Source organism: Choristoneura fumiferana, chromosome 13, assembly GCF_025370935.1.
Source record: "Choristoneura fumiferana chromosome 13, NRCan_CFum_1, whole genome shotgun sequence".
Taxonomy (NCBI): Eukaryota; Metazoa; Arthropoda; class Insecta; order Lepidoptera; family Tortricidae; genus Choristoneura; species Choristoneura fumiferana.
This window is the reverse complement of record NC_133484.1, coordinates 15,164,276-15,182,234: the sequence shown is the minus strand read 5'-3', so window position 1 is coordinate 15,182,234 and position 17,959 is coordinate 15,164,276. Positions and strand designations below refer to the sequence as shown.

Sequence of the window (17,959 nt, the reverse complement as noted above, 5' to 3'; positions counted from 1 at the left end):
CAAAATGTTATAAGAATATGTTAGAATTAAAATGTTAGAAGATATATTCAATACCAATCTGGTCAAAATGGTCCAAAAATTGATGCGTCTGGACTGTATGTAAATGGGCACTGACAAAAGGTCATAAAATTTACAAAGGGACTCCTAAAGTGCATCATCAACTTTCACACATTACTACATGAATTTTGATGCAGCTTGCAGAGTCCCGAGTATAATTTAATATCAGGAAAGTTTCAATAATTTCTAAGTATCAACATCGTTTAATCAGTGTACAGCAAGTGTGTTGTAAGTCTCATTTTATTTAAATTTGCCGCGGTTTCTCGTTGACATCTTGTACAGCCAGACTATGCTCCTCGCGTTTTCGCAATGTTGGGCAACATTACATGCACGTATTATTTTTTGTATTTTTTTTCTTTAATTGCATAATATAGTTTTTAAGTATTTTATTTGTAATTATATTATTATGAAAAAATGACTTTCTGCCAAGTATCTTGCGGCGCATTCTTCTTGGCAATGATGGTCTTTCCGAAAGCGCTGGTAGTTTAAAAAAATGACGTGTAAAAGTGCCCATTGCGGCCTATTTACTGAATAAATCATTTGAATTTGAACTCCCTTAGCAATTTTCTGGGTTCATACAAAAATCGACAAAAGGAGCATTTTGCATGCATGAAGAGTAACGTAGCTGCCTTAACTACCTATACTATAACCTAATCAACAAAAAGTTAGTAAACCCCCGAATTTGTCACTTCAAAGTTCAATATCTCAAAAAGGGCTAAACCGATTTTGATGAAACATGTCTAAAAACCATCGCTAGAAAACCGGATTTCAATAAAAACCGCATTCAAATCGATCCACCCGTGCTACGGTGCCACAGACAGACACACAGCGGTCAAACTTATAACACCCCTCTTTTTGCGTCGGGGGTTAAAAACTACTGGACTGAATAAAATTTGGTATGTAGATAGCTGCACGTCTGGAATAATAGATATTATATCTCGATATTCCGACGGGATCGGGATGAATTTAGTGAAATCCCTGAATTTCGATCGAACCGCTGGCTCTAACGGATTTCGCTTGCGAAGCCACGAGCAAACACTAGTACATTAACAATGTAACATTATTAATCGTCACTGAATAGAAACACAAGGTGTGAACTTATTTGTGACGCTATTTTCTCTTTGGCCTTCAGTTCCGCTTAACTGAGAGGTGAGGTGATCGTGTTGTGTGTTTACAGAACAGGAAATTCAAGTTTTTCGGTTCTGTGGTGTGTTTAAAAATAAAATACAGAACTCTCAATTCACAAAGTTTTACTTCCAATTATTACATATAGAAAAAAAACAATTAAAAAACCATCACAATACCATGCAATATTTTATAGAATAAAGCAATCCAATATAATGTCATTATAATTAGTATTCCTTCGACGCAAACATACAGTGCTGTCGATCTTACTTAATTACATCAAGATTTTTAAACTAATTCAATTTTAAACTCTACCAAGCTACAAATTATGCAATAACAAGACACATCTGTGCCGACTACAATAGGTTTAGTTAGACATTGTATAATAAAATCTTAAGTCTATTTCGTTTCGTCGTAGTTATTTTTTTTGTCAATCCAGTAAATTGAGAACAACAAGGCGCCACACGTTCCATGCATGGCACAGAAACCCATCCATTCGCACGATGTACAGATCACTAATTAATTTACGTTACACGTTAAAAACTTAGCTGTACGGGCCATTAGGCGTCATTCGTGACTATGGATGATCTAGTTTAGAGTGCAGAACACTTAAAACAGTCAACTCTAGGAGCTGCAGTGAGCGTCAGTCTATTTCTGTAAGATCGATTTCATCAAGGCGTCTTTCAGCCTCTTCGTCATATCTTCCAGAATGTCCGCTTTGACCTTCAGTTTCTTGTTTCGCTCCTCGAGCTCGTCGGCCATCTGTTCCATCTGGAGCTCCTTGAGTTTCCTGTGCATTCGTGACCGTTTGGACGCCTCGTTGTTCTTATCTCTAAGTTCCCTGTACTTGTATTCCTGGGTCGACAATGTCGAGGAGTTCTCGTCGACGCTGCAGACGGAGGAGACTGTGCTGTCTCTCCGCTTGGGCGGGCGGCCTCTGCGCGCCTTGGGCAGCTGCTGCGAGCCCTCGAGCGCCACGATCATCTCCTTGATGTTGGGTTTTCTCCTCTTGTACTTGCGAGGCGAGGCGCGCTCGGGCTCCGGCGTGTATGTCTCGTCGGAGTCCTCGCTGCGGCGGCGGCGGCGCGCGCGTGGCGCCTCCTCCTCCGACTCGTGAGACTCGCTCTTCGGGGTGACGGGGGAGTAGTGGGGCGCCGGCGCCGGTGCTGTCGCTGTCGCTAGTGGAGACAAGAATGTCTCTGTTTGTGTTGGAGCTCGTTTTGTTTTCTGTGAAAGCATAAAGAACAATGTAGTTAGGGACGGACAATGTTATTTGTTATAATTTCAGGGAGAAACGACGGGCTAGAAGATCAAATAAGCCTTTGATAATTTTGGTTCCAAGAACTAGACTCTAAACCATCTCTAAACTAAAAACCTTTTTTAAATTTTTTATTGTACCATTTTGTCGGCATAGTTTACATATATATTCCTGCAAAATTACAGCTTTCCAGCATTGATAGTCCCTGAGCAAAGCTGCGGACGGACAAAGACAGACTTTCTGCCATTTCGGCTACGGAACCCTAAAAAGTAAGTATTAAAATGGGTTTATATAGAAGAGAACACTTACTGGTGTTGTGAGGAGAGGATATTTCTCCTGCTCCAACTGCTCGACATAGGACAGCACCTCGGGTGTGCTGGGGATAAGGGCGTGCGCGAGTGCGGGGCGGGCGGCCACGTCGAGGGCGGGCGGGCGGCGGCGCGGCTCCACCACGAACTCGGACACGACGCCGCTCTCCACCTCGCGCGGCGTCACTGACCGCATGTACTTCATGTCCAGGGAATCTTCGTGGTCGATGAAGGGCAGCGTGGTGTATGCGTTAGTGATGGGTTTAGTGTACTCCGTGTGGGCCCAGCCGTAGGCCGGGGCGGCCCACGGCCCCGCGTCGGCGGACGCCAAGCCCCCTATCACCACCGGTAAGCTGCTAATGTCTAGGAATTGTTCCTGCATCTGCAACGATCTCTCGTTCTCTAAATCCAGGTTGTACGTGAACTTCGTATCGAAACCCACCGCGCCCTCGACCGGCGAGAGCGGGTCTTTGGGCGTGTTGTTGTAGAAGCTTGCCTGGGCGGCAGGGGAGTTGGCGTCGAAACCATCCCACCCTTGGGGTGAGAATTGGTTGGGTAGAGTGTCAGTGTTATATGCCCTGTCTTCAGTGAGTTTTGGTGAATCTGTGGACGAAAATAAATCGTCAGTCTTGAGTCTATCTACAAATATATAATCAAACATCAGTTTAGTAGATCAAAGCGAGCGGGACTCACCAATGGTTTGTACTAGTTCTTCCTTGGCGGGATCGGAGCACCACCCAACCAGATCTTGGAAGAACTCGCAGTCCGTGTCGTGATACATATTGCTCTCGAACACTGGCTCCGGTTTCAGATAATCCTGAAAATTCGATAGAAATATGTGAGCAAAAATTCTGGAGATGTGAGCGGAGCTAATCATAAACTTATTATAATTAATATTAAATAATGGGATTATATTTATGTACTCACGCGGGCGTCCCCTTACCTCTGTAAAGCTGCATGTTGGCTGCAGCATGGCGGCTCTTCCGTCGGTAATCACTCCGGTTAGACTGTCCACCTGAGGCTTTTCTTGCTTTAAACGATCTATCTCTACCACTTTCAAAATACTTTGAGTCTTGTGACTCGTTTGCGAAAAAACCATGTCTTTTGGTGTTTGAGTTGATGTATCGATATCCGAAACTGTCGGTGCCACTCGCACAGGTGATCTTTTGACCAACCATTTTGAATAGAACTACAAACAGAAATGAACGACGTAACATAATGTGCACATCCGTATGAAGCGAGGTGAGGACGCGGTGCGGGCAGAGGACAGCGAGCGAGCGCCCGGACCGTACATACACAGATAATGATATATGAAGAAGAAAAAGATAATGGTACTCAAATAAAACTTTCCCACCGATATTCCTGCTGCTAACGATAAAAAGTTACGACTCACTGCACGCATAGGTAAATAGAGCGAATATATCGGTAACCAAAGTTTTATTTGTAGGTATTAATTATGACTGACGTGATAAGATGAGCCAAGGTCTCTAAACGAGCGTCTTGTGTCACTCGTTATAACAAGCAAAAGTGCGAAATCATCGTGACTGGCAGATCCACCGTACGGCTGGCAACTGCGTCATAATCACGGACCTTGATACTGGCACACTGGCCCAAGTGAATAAATAGGAGATAAGGAGCGTTTATGCATGTACATATACATATATATGTAGGTAATAGCATAAAATATGATAGCTGAAATAATAAATGTAGGTACAGATTGAAAGAATTTAAAGCATTTTTTTTCTCAACCAATATTTTTGGAGTAACTTCGCGACAATGAACCTGTAGGAGATTTCCTGTAAGTAAAGTTGAGTTATCTAACTGTATCCGGAAACTGCTTCTAAGCGAGACCCGGCATCGGGCCGGGTCTGACTATATCTGCCCCTGGTATTGTGAATAACTAAACTAAACTTAGCTAACGGGGACTATAACTAGTATCCTAATTAGATCTAAGTATTAAATTAGTTAAAATTAGGGAATAAACTAAATGTAGCTGTGTTAGCTTAGAACTAGAGCAAGTACTTTATCTTAATACTAATTAAGTAAATAATAAAGATGAGAATTTTGATAGTTTTAACGAGTGAATGTCATCTTTCAATCGACATTGCGCAATACGCAGCGTAGTATTTCGAACTTATTCGCGGCTTTGAACCTACCTACCCACTATTCAAAGTTAATTCAACTACTTTGTTTAGCATGTTCTAAGAAATCTGATTTACCTACTTATAATTTCAAAACACGTCTCGAACGCGATTGGGATTATGTAACAACGCCATATGGTTTGGATGTTTATTTTCACGATACTTCCTAAAAGAATGATGTTTCCAAGGTTCTCCCGAAACTTTCTGGGTCACTACTAAAGCGTGAACGAGGTGGAAACATGTAAGTAATGGATGAAACATGCACAAGTAGTAATGAGGACTGGATGTCTGACGAAAAGAATTTGGAAAAAATATCGACGCCCATTGCTAAAATCAACGGAGATAATAAAAGTTTGGTTAAGTACTTAGTACGTTTGCCTTTTTCAAAATTGAAACCTGTTTTTAAAAATTTATTGAAGTTAATACCAACTGATTGCAATGTGGTACCAAAAAAATAATAGGTGGCGTGCTTTTTACCCGACTGCCCGAAGGAAGGTTATGATTTTCGAACGTATGTATGTATTTAATTCTCTACTTTACGACTTTACTTCACGAACATTGCGAATACGATACCATAAGTTAATCTCAAAAGAATTTGTTTGTTGAATCATAAGTTAATTGACTTATTCTGCAGAATTAAATTTATTTTAACGGCAAAATTGGCAATTCTTTTGCTGCTTTAAATTTTCTGCTGAATACTTTGCGCTGTCACAAGCGGGTCCTGAAACAGAAACTGTTAAGGGTTGGGGGGCGAACGCAATTACTTACTTTTTCGAACTCTTCTTGAGCTCCTGCTGAAATTGTAACCCTTTAGGCTCCCAACCAAGTAACTGTCAAAACAGTAGGCCTGCAACAATAGAAAAATCCAAATTAGCGTCTAGAAATATTAGCGCTCTAGCGTTATTCATTGCTTATCATATCATAGTTACCTACTCTATAATAATTATCTCTGCATATCTATCTATAGTTTCGCGAATATTGTATCCTGCTGATAATTTGATGTGCTTTAATGTTTATCATTACGATAATGGCAGTATCGATCATTCGATGTTAGTGCCACCGACGTTTTATCAGTAGATTGTTTGTACGGAAATTACATTGTCCATATTGTCATGCATGGCTTTAGTAGATACATAGTAGATACCTATACTATAGGTAGCTAACTTACATAGCCCTAGGCCGCTGTAAATCGATATCCCGCTTACGTAGGTACCTACCTAACTATTCTGTATGTACCTGTACTGATGAGTCACCTACGTATTACGAGTAGGTACATAATGAGTGACACATATTTTTGTACATTATCTAAACATGGGTAAGCCCTAGAACTTATCTCATTAATTCCAGTGAATCGTAAAGTTTGGGAGTTCCACTATAAATTATGGATGCGTCAAATAGATAAAACCACCATTTTGTTTTGAAAAGCAAGTGTGCTTCGCCGTGAGTGGCCGAGTTATTTTTAGGATTTTCTGCTTTTGATAAGATTGTTATATTACATATTGTACCTACATATTTACATGTGTATTGTGTAAGAACATGGCATTAAAGTGTAGTTAAGTATATTAAATAATGATATGGCATCAAAGGCCATGGCCATAACTTCGAAACCGAGTGCGCTAAAGTGACCGCGGCCACAGGTTCCTAAAAGCGGCCAAGTGCGAGTCGGACTCGCCTATGAAGGGTTCCGTTTCCGTAGCAGCAAGTAACATAATATAAAAGTTTCCTTTACTTTAAAAAGTGGCTGTGGCATACGGATGGACAGACAGACATGACGAATCCATAAGGGTTCCGTTTTTTGCCATTTGGCTACGGAACCCTAAAAATGCTCTTAATTGTTCTTGATCGAAGTGTCGATGATCGGCACTGATAACATAAATAAGGTTGAGGTTTCTAATATTTTTTTTCTAAACTGAATAGTTTGCGCGAGAGACACTTCCAAAGTGGTAAAATGTGTGTCCCCCTCCCTGTAACTTCTAAAATAAGAGAATGATAAAACTAAAAAATATATGATGTACTACATTACCATGCAAATTTCCACAGAAAAATGGTTTGAACGAGATCTAGTAAGTAGTTTTTTTTAATACATCATAAATCGTAAAGTACCTAAAGGAAACTTTTATACTATGTTACTTGCTGCTACGGAACCCTTCTTGGGCGAGCCCGACTCGCACTTGGCCGCTTTTTTTAATATATTATTCTCATACCCTATAATATGAATCATTCATTCTCAGTGAGTCCGGTAAACAAATACAAGCGAAATAGTATCCGACTATGTCAGAATGGTTTTTTTATTTATTTTGTTTGTTTCAGACATGTATGTAAGTGTTTGGACTCGATCCAAAATGCCATAATACATGTTACCTACGGTCTAAACTAGTCAAGTTTATCGATCTCACTCAACCACTTGCAATCGCAACTACTTGTACTATTATTTATTCTGTGTAGCAACTAACGGTTATTTCGATAAACATTCCAATAAAAAGGAGCCAATTTTTTAAATCACTTTTGTAATGGCATTTTTGAATATGGTGATAAATTTTGCTTAATTCGAAATACAAGTAAATTAATACAAAATATAGTTCAAAAAATATTTTGAGCTGTCAACGAATACACAGTGACATTTCTGCGGATGTGATATCAAAAATCGGGTCAAGAACAAAAAGCTACAGGAAATAGACATTCTAGTTCTACGTTTGGGGATTACAATTAATCTATCTTCAAAGAACGAAAACATTTAAGATTTTGAAGCACAAATAACCAAGATGTTTGTGAGAGCGAATAAATACTTACAGGGAAAACCAATTGGAATGGCGGTCATTGCGTAATGACTAATGAGTAAAGTACAGCAAGGGGGGATTTCCCGCTCTCAACAATGCTCAAGTGCGTGGGGTGGGGGTGGGTGTTGCGTTGCGAGCATCATGGAGCCAAATTAGCCACAATAACAAAATTAAATTGGCGAACAACTGATTTTGTACACTAGTCAAAGTTGCCACCATAGATTTTCCCCTCAATTAACATTTTTAATCTAGGGGATAAGTTCTTCAGGATTGTTTTGGGAGTTAATAATTGTTTAACTACTGAAATATTTCAATCAAAGCTCTACTTTCGAAATTTTCCATACATTGGTTACATACGCACTAAATGCGCAATAACTATACCTATTATCGAATATACATATTATGTATTACAGGTAAGATAAGCGACCGACATGACAGCTTTTCTAGAGACAATATCAAACTGATAAAAAAAACCTACTGCAAATAACATACGTATTCAGATAAGAAACAGAAGAATGGATTTTTTTTGAGCCTTTTGACAAATAGTCAATCAAGTACAGAGCTAATTTTTAGGGTTCCGTAGCCAAAATGGCGAGAACGAAGCCCTTACCATTTTGTCTTGTCTGTCTGTTTGCCAGTATGTCACAAACATTTTACTCTGACTGTAAAGAATGCGTCAATAAAATTTTAAAGGTAAATACATACAAATCAAATCAAACTGAGTTATAAGATTTTCAAGTAATATTTTTTTAAGGTGTCGTTTCAAGGAGGTAAGTACAAGCTAAAAATACTTAATAAAAATAGTGGTACCCCGATCTAAAGTTCAAACTTGCCATTAAATAATATGAAAAGCGGAGCTAATATGGTGTTTTGTCATATAATAGTAACCATTTTAATTTTTCAATTAAGCAACTATTCGATGTGATGGCTGTATTATAACTTGTTATTGAGCTGAGCGTGACATCTTCCATTAAAAAGCAATAAAATAAAATAGGTACTTAATTCTTTAATTCCTTCGTTCTCTAAAATCCTTTATAGCTAATTGTAACTTCCAACACATAATTATGTATTTAGTAAGTTGTTAGGTTAATCACACAGCGTTAAAGTCCCATTATAAGTCCATTACGCTCGAAATTTCGAGAATTGCTGCGTAGGACGTACGTCGCGCCAAATTGTTCTATGCGAGTACATGAAACGTGACGCACGCTGCGGCGAAAGTCGACAGGTTAGGACTTGCAGGCTCGCGATCACCCCGCACCCCATATTTTCAAACTTCGTCTATATTATTAAGATCTTCCCATCATGAACACAGTTATACTTATCAAGGATTTTGAAGTCACTGATTTACCACCAAAATTTATACAATATTATAAAAGAAAATATTTAAAGTAACAAATTAGATAGTTTCAGTTAATTAAAAACTAAAATCATACCTTGTTACGAACAAATAATGTAACGCCTCCAGTTGCTGAGCGTGTAGAACTTCTCACTTTTAAATTAAAATAAATATTAAAGCTTTGACGCGTTTGTTATGAGCGTTTGATTGCAAAGGCAATAGAGTATTAGTTAGCGCTCGAAATTGATGTGTAATCAATAAGAGAGCACGGACGTGCGCTCCAGTGGAACTGAGAAAATGTTGTGCAATAACAACGTGGCGGCTGGAGGTACGGTTTTCCTCAATCCCCACCAATCAAAAATTTCATTCTATAAATATCTCCGCTGTCTCGCTATTGGCTGTTCAAAATGACGTCAACTCGGAGAGCCAATGAGCTTGGCTAACTTTCAAGAGTCACGAGACCGTAGAGTACTCGCATTAGACTGATGGCGCAGTGTGTGGGGTGCAGAATAACAAGTCGGCACTTGTTTTGCACAAACACATTGGAATGGGTTTTTACGATTACTCTGTTTAAGGCGAAAATATGCTTCGGTCTAACTATTGCTTGGTACAAAGTGTATCTTGTCTGAGCAAGTCTCATTTCCCTGAAACCCAGAAACATAACAACAGTGGTCAGTGGGTTCAATTCTCTCTTCATATCCGTATAAGAATTTTTGTTAATAGGATAATTATATACCTTGATCATTGTTGTTTCAAGTACTATCGTGGTCTTAGGCATAATAATATATTAGTCACTGAAATGTGTAGTATTTTAGGATATTTTACTGGGATTATGATCATGTTATGTATGTTTCAGATTCTCGCTAAAGGCGTAATACACAATAACAATCTAAAAATACAGCCCAGTCCAACAAAATATTCCAGTAACTCTACTACCAGCTCTTGCCATAAGATATCTTAGTGCGTATAAGTTTGTCTGGGAATTAGGAATACTTAAATAAATAAAATAAAAACATTCACTTGAAATATCTAACATTAATCGTTCGTAGTGTCGTGCTTTTAGACTTTATTGGGTAGAGCTCTATCTTCTCATAGCTGTACTCAACTCTTTCATTTTGCTAGTCTCAATTTTATGCACACTTTAACACCCAAGAGATAAGGTCCTAGCCCAGGTCCTAAGTTCAGGAGATGAAATTTCCACATCACCACATGCTCCATATGTTTTGCATCCAGGTAAACAAAATTTGTTTATTTTTTATTTTTAATATAATAAAATGTCGAGAGTCCACACTTAGTCATCTTAGTATTCCATAAGACTGATTAGGTACTAAATTTGTCGTAAAGCATCATCATCATCATCATGACAGCCAAAAGGCACTCAGACCGGTCTTGTGCTTTCCGCTTCCACCGCGATCCCGCGATCTTAACCAGGTCGTCGCTCCATCTTGTTGGAGGTCTACCGACAGCTAGTCTCCCGCTCCGCGGACGCCATTCGAGAACCTTCTGACCCCATCGGCTATCACTCCTGTGAGCAATGTGCCCCGCCCACTGCCACTTCAATTTCGCAATTCTTCGTGCTAAGTATTGGTGCTATGTCGGTAACCTTAATTCTACTGCGGATAATATGATTTCTGATGCTATCCCGCAGAGAAACCCCGAGTATAGCCCTCTCCACAGCCCTCTGAGTGACTGAGTTTCCTCATGAGTCCCAACGTTAACACCCACGTCTCAGATCCGTATGTCATCACTGGCCGGCCAATGACTCTTGACTTAACACTGCGGTAATTTGAAAGAAAAGACACTGCGAAGCTTCCCCAACGCTGCCCAGCCGAGTCGGATTCGACGAGTGATCTCTTTCTGGACCTACCTAACTGGACCTTTTGTCCCAGGTAGACATAGTCATCAACAATTTCGAGCGCAGAGCCCCCGCCCCGACTATTGCGGGAGTTGGCACAACATGGACATGAGACATGACTTTCGTCTTGTCCATATTAATTTTCAGGCCAACTCGGTCGGAAACTCTGCTGAGGTCAGCGAGCATAGCACTGAGGTCCTCCATGGTGAGTAAAGTACTCGCCATTAATGTTAATGCTTCGTCCTTTCCACTCCAAACCTTAAAAGCATCCTCTAATGCAGCGGAGTGATCAGTTTCGGAGAGATCACATCTCCTTATCTGATTCCCCGCTGCAGAGGAATGGGCTTCGCGCTCTGGTCCTGTAGTCGGACGGACATAGTGGCGTTTTCGTACAGACACTTCACTTCACCACTTCGATATACCGGTAGTCGACTTGGCACCGCTGGCTGGAGAGCCTGCGCAAAACCAACGTTTCGATCGAATCGAAGGCTTTCTCGTAGTCTGCAAATGCAAGGCAAAGAGGGAGGTTATACTCTTCGGTCTTCTGTATAACCTGCCGCACGCAACGCATGTATGTGGTCTTCCGTACTATATTTTCGGAAGCCGGCTTGTTCGGGCGGCTGGAAGTCGTCAAACCTGCGTGCGAGACGATTTGTGATGACCCTGGAAAACAGCTTGTAAACATGGCTCAGAAGAAAGATGGGTGCAAGATGGGTTCAGCAAGGTGTTATCACCTTTTTTGAAGAAGAGCACCACCACACTTATGTTCCATGCTTAACTACTTAAGCTATGATAATCACGACATTTCCTGTCGGAAAATCATTAAAGGAAGATGAAGAATTAGCTAGCAATCATATTATTATATTTTTTGCATTTGAAATGAATCATACTGTGCTCGAACTAAATAGCATGACGTAGGACTAAAAGGTTGAATAACCTTAGCGCACACATTGTTTAGCATCTAAGTTTGTCTATTGTTTGTCAGCTCTACGTACATTTTTTCGACCTCTTTAAACATTATTATACCCCATATTCACTAATAAACTCACTTGTCTTGTATCGACTAAAGTAACTAGTGGCTGTGGCTGTTCACAGGAATGAGGTTTCGTAAACCTTTAGTTGGAGAGATTTCTTGTCACTTCTAAATTCAACGTATTGACTGAAGCGCCTGAAATGCAGTTCAGATAACGAAATATGACCTTGGTTGGAGTAGGGTATTGATAGTGAGCTGCCGCCTAGCCTAACCACCCATTTGGAGCCCCGCGGCGCCATCAACTACCTCTGTTAACTCTATCATCGCTGTGTGTGACGTAGCACGATGACGAAGCAGTCTCTCACTCCAACCTTAAACTTGATATACCTAATATCAGAGTTCAATGTAGTTTAAAGAATCGATACGAGTAATATCGTCGGCAACAAAAATGCTGGTACGAATTAAATGTTGTAAGACATGAATTAATTTGAATAACCAAATGAGCCTACGAAACTGATGTTCTTTGCGGAGCACATTTTGAATGACGGTTACATTACAACGGAACTGGGTCAATGGAATAGCTTAAAACTGAATACGCGCAAGCCTCAAGCTCACGTATTTTCCCAAACAGCAATCTTTACATCCGTGACTTTTGTCCGACTTTCACCTTTTAATTTAAAGGAACGCGGACTTTATAATGTATAAATGTATATACCATTTATAACAATCACTTGTGTATTCTTATCAACGAGACACATTTTTGGTGCAGTTAAATCCATTGAATTCATGTTTGCGTTGTGCACTCAGTTTTTTTTGTAATACTAGGTACACGTTAGTAGACGTTATTTCAAGTAATCTAATCACTTAACTATTACAAGTGGCTATGATTTGGTTCGATATTATAATAGAATTGTTTTTTTTAGTCTTAAAATTCCGGTTTTGGTAAAACAAATCGTACGAATACTGTTATATCGTGCGACTGTAAACACTAAAGTATAACTCATCACTACACTTCTTATCAGGAATAATAGGTAAGTACCGAATAAATCTTATGTCACAAAGTTAATTACGTAACCAAAAAGTTATGTAATTGCTGGATACCTAATTACCTACATACTTTATAGGTAAAAGATTACTCAATAAAAATATTGTGAAATAACTACCACAGTAGTAGACATCCATGATGTTTATGGTTATCGCATACACGGGGTTTAAAGTGATAGCTTCCTTTTATATGTTTAATAAGTTTATTAAAAAAAAAATTGTCGAAAGGGATTTATCCGAAAACATGCAACCATGTGACATGTAACAGACTGACCGGTTACCTTTTTGGTTTTCGTTGAACGTATTGGCACTTTTCCCGTAGAGTTAGACAGGTATGACGATTACAAAACAGTTGAAAGAAAAAGAAATAATCTGAACACTTCCATCTTAGATGAATGATTGGTCTCGCGCGCTCGCTCGACTAGATACCGCCGGCGTACTTGTCAAATGCGGCAACAAATAGTACGCCGAATTCGGCGTCGAGGCGAGTCAGTCGCGTTGCAATGCAAACTGTGCGTAAGGTGCATGTACCGAATTTTTTGTTACATTTTGGTCATAAACCGAAGTAAAATGCCAGTTTTCGCAGTGAAACTGTTTAAAAATAATACTACAAGAAATAAGAAGGATACTGGGATCACATACCATCAGTACCTAAATATCGTATAATTTCGAAATTACAAAATTAAATAACATGAACCCTAAACGCCACTCTGTGTTGTCGCGTACACAAGAATAAAATTCCCCGTGGTTGAGATTATAATAAATTGAATTTTATTTTTATCATCATTAAATGATGATAAATTTTAATAACTTATTTTATTTAAGTATCTAACGTAATTATTATATTTACATAACCTAGTTCTATATTATTTAATGTTTATCTTTGTGAGGTGTGTAAATTGTTACCCGACACTATTTAATTAAGGGGTGAACGTGTCTAAAAATTAAAAATGTTTTTCGTCTTCCCATTCAAAAAGGCCAATCAGCTGATTTACTTAAGTTTTATGGGAAACGAAAAAAAAATTTTTTCGTATTTCTACCCATTTTCCTGAAATGTTAACTTTTTACCCGACTGCCCGAAGGAGGGTTATGTTTTTTAAGCGTATGTATGGAAGTATGTATATATCCATGTATGTATGTATATTTTGTAAACATTTTTTTTATATTTTAGTCTTAATTAACCTGTACATTATATTAGGTTTAACTATAGGTGCAACGTGTTATCTTAACTACGCAAAACTTCTTAGTTGGTGACTCAGTCCATGAATTTTTAGTAATAAGTAATTTGTAAATATTGAATGTCTTTAAATATATATATTTTTTTAATTAAAAGTGAGGCCTGATCATTGATGTACCTACATCATACCTACCATTTTTTTAAAGAAGAAACCTACGCCTAACCTATACACAAACATATTAATACATTCACTCTTAATTACTTCTTAATTTCTTAGTATTTCCCGAGATACATTTTGTAATCAGTAACTTAATAGACCACAGAATAATTTATTTTCCCAATAATTCGGGAAACAGTGGAGCAGCTGGCAACACAATTCGTCACGCACACTAGCATCCTAGCAAATTGTCTTACACCGTTCTTACGCACACTACAATATTGAGTTACCGCATTCACGAACCTTTTGTTTTTAGATAGCGCGGTATCTAGTCGAGAGAGCGCGCGAGACCAATCATTCATCTTAGTGTTGCCAGTTGTTTGGTATAAAGGTGCGTTCAGGCACTTAATGCCTTAGTTTATTTTAAACATCTGTGAGCTGTCCGATGTTCTGTTCTGTAGACATTTGGCAACAATATGCATTTTAAGGGTTAGGCATTGTCGAGCAGGTGGTGTGTAGGGTGGGACCTGGGAGATGAGGAAAGGTGTGATAGGTCTAAAGAGCGCCAAAAGAAAGTTGTACTTACATCTTGGTGTGTCTTGTTGAAACAGTTCTCTTAAACTTCTTTGTCTTTTCGATTCGCATAGAACAATTACTTCGATGCACAGTGGCCTGCTTATGAGACAACTTGGGAATGGGCTCGTATTGCAACGTGTTAACCAAAATCTTGGGTTGTTTGCAGTAGACGTAGCTCATGATAATCACTTCCTCAACTTCCTTCCTTTACCTTTCTGTATTATTTTATTTTTAGCAACAAAAACACACTGGCGGTGGTCTTATAACTTTTGTTAATAAGACCGAATTTAAAAGGAAATAATAACGCTTGGCAACCAGAATCACAAAAAATTAGTACCGGTAGGTAATTTAAAATAAAAGTTGCTTTGATTTGAATTAATAATAGCTTCTGCAAACTTTTTTCTTCCAATTCATTTATTCCGGTCGGTGCCACAAAAATAATAACAACTATTGATGAATGCAACTTTTTGCAATCTTATTCGCGAACAATGCTCAGTATCAGAAAACACATGTATATTCCGCTCAAAACTTGGATAAGAAGTGACGCAAAGAAGCTAAGCTCGTGATATAATGAATGAAAATCTCGGCTGATGCAACAATTACGTTCCGTTCTACGTTTTAACATTCATCATCATCATAATCGATCATCGATATTTTTGTATAAGCAAAGAAAAAAGAAAACCTTATGATGTACTACTTTTTTTTAGTCAAACATTTAATTATTTAAAAACAATTTGGCTGTTATTAATACAAATCTTATTTATTGCAATACTTATACAATTGATGACCGACGACTCGCAACGCAAGTTTGGAAATTTACGTTAACTGTTGTAACTGTAAGAGAACATTCAACAGTCAAATGAAAAGATTAGTAGACGTCACAGGTGACCGAAGAGCTGGCAGCTTCCTCCATAGACCTATACCTTTACTTCCTCTGAGGCTCCCTCGGACAAAGAATTAGCCTAGCTAGCTATTCAAAGAGGAAACGCTGCCAGTGCCAGCATCTTCGGGACCTTGCCTAAGGGGTACCCTTTATGTAATTTGTTTTAGTTGTAGGTTCTATTTTTATTTTATGTAAGTTTTTTATTTTATGTAGGTATAAGTTTGTTCTGTTATTAATTAATTAAAAAGTTCTGTTATGGTTTTAACTGTCATTTTCTAACGTTGAAAACGTTATGTGCGTAAAATGAAAAAACCACATTCAGTACACGTGATTTGCGCTGTTTTCCATTAAGTTGCTAACTACACTTTGCTGTAAAAATGAATCTTATTGTAATGTCACAGAGTGCTATTTCAATTTCTAGGTCTGTGGACTGTGACTAGAATGGAGAAGACGTTTTTACGCCTTTTTGTAAGTTGATGACGTCTTTAATGCCACGGAACACTTTCGCATCCTTTTCTTACATGAGAGTTACTAGTATTTTTGTTTCTTTTTATTCATTGCGTCATTGATTACATACTAAATACTAACTAACAGATTGCTGTGTGCAATGCAAAAGCAGTATTTGTATTTTGTATGTAAAATTGTCGTAATTGACGAGACTGCCGATGATCTAATTTTGTTTATATTTTATAAACAAGTTACAGGGTGGAGACATCAGTAGTGTTAGCTTAAACAGATGATGCAACTTTTGTTAATATGAAGTGAGAGCAATCGAAGTTCCAGTACCAGAATGAGGGAGGGGGAGAGGGATAAAGGTATTCGAAGGTCTCGATCGTGGGTTGGGTGGGGTGAGGGCTCTTATCATCAATGGATGGAAGCTTCTTGAACATTGACATTTGACATCTATGTCATTGAATGCCTACCATATAATTGTTCTTATGCTTTAGGCAGACGAATAAAGTAAGAAACAAATCAAAATTATAATGATTTACTCACACTTATTTGATTTTAGGATAACAACCTGATGATGCGAAATAATTCACATAATAAAGAATAGAAACGCCTCATCTTTAAAATTTATACGCTTTACTTTGATTAATTAGGTACCTACTCATGAATAGGTAAGGTAGGTACCTAATCAAAGTTTATGCATTGAAAACTGAAATGTGATTAAGTAGGTAAATGGAGTTAAATTTTATTTTTAGTTTTTACTGTATATTTGTCACCTTTAGATTTAGTTATTGTTCAAACTGGAAATTAGCTCAAGGTTGTTAGTAGTTAAGTTAGTACCTTGTCGTTTTAATTTCAGTACCTAACAAAAAAATCTTAGTGGCTTTGTACTGCTGAAAGCAACAAGGTACGAAATCTTTAGTAATAGAAAACGGTAAGGCAGTCTTTTGCGGTTAATATTTTTATTGTTTAAATGAATATTGAGGGAATTCTAGAAAATATCAATATGTTTAATGAAATATAATTACTTATGTTAATGTGAAGGAGGGTTGGATTCTACATGAAAACATATGTGTCTTGCAGATGTAGCTGTCTTGCACGTGTGGAAGTTGAAGAGCGCTACTACGAAACTCGAAACACGAAGTTCGTATCGTACCTGTCTCGCTCTCGTACTAAATAGTGTAAGTGTCAGAGGGAGCGCACGACACGAACTTCGAGTTTCGAGTTTCGTAGTATAATAGCCCTGCAGAGTAAAAGATTGTGGTTCACTTGTTATCGAGCAGTAACAAGAAAGAGTAGGTAATATATTTGAGGAAATCCGATGAAATCGTGAACTGATATCATACTTATTAAAAAAAAAATTGGATTCCACAAAACGGATGTATTTCATTCTACTATAAACATAGAATATTATTTTGACAAACGTGCTACAAACACAAACCGGCCAAGCGTGTGTCGGACTCGCGCACTGAAGGGTAACGTATAATTTTTTTATGGAAACAAAACAGCCTTATTATTATTATAACACAAAATATCTGATTTTTTAGTAAAATATCGTCCATCACCCCATCCTATACCTATATACACCCCACTGCTGGGCACAGGCCTCTCAGACTGAGTAAAATACCTTTTCATCACACTTGCTCGTAAACAGTGTCGTAACATGCAGGCTACCTTAGTTGCAACCCCCCAAATAAAACCCTCGACCTTAATGTGCTTGTCATGAAACCCGTGGTCGGTAAATGAGTCATTGCGCATACACATTTTCTTGTCATGAAGCCCAAGGTCGGTAAATGACTCGGTGCCCGTACTGATGGCGCTGCGCCGTTCCCGTGCGCGCGC

General features: G+C 38.5%; 1 protein-coding gene across 4 annotated transcripts; it reads right to left on the bottom strand.

Annotated features, from left to right (window-relative positions):
- Positions 1-1,290: 1,290 nt before the first annotated feature.
- On the bottom strand, positions 1,291-15,336 carry LOC141434146 (uncharacterized). Of its 4 annotated transcripts, XM_074096446.1 has the most exons (6): positions 9,100-9,292; positions 5,658-5,736; positions 3,692-3,937; positions 3,442-3,565; positions 2,750-3,351; positions 1,291-2,409 (listed from the first exon to the last, which is right to left on the bottom strand). In XM_074096446.1, the coding sequence occupies exons 3-6, from the start codon at positions 3,845-3,847 to the stop codon at positions 1,831-1,833; spliced, it is 1,461 nt and encodes a 486-aa protein (XP_073952547.1). In that variant the 5' UTR covers positions 3,848-3,937; positions 5,658-5,736; positions 9,100-9,292; the 3' UTR covers positions 1,291-1,830. The 4 variants fall into 4 exon arrangements, with proteins under 4 accessions (XP_073952547.1, XP_073952546.1, XP_073952544.1 ...); XM_074096445.1 differs by lacking the exon at positions 9,100-9,292 and adding an exon at positions 14,795-15,336 and having other exon boundaries at positions 3,442-3,937; XM_074096443.1 differs by having other exon boundaries at positions 3,442-3,937; positions 9,100-9,293.
- Between the last annotated feature and the right edge of the window lie 2,623 nt (positions 15,337-17,959).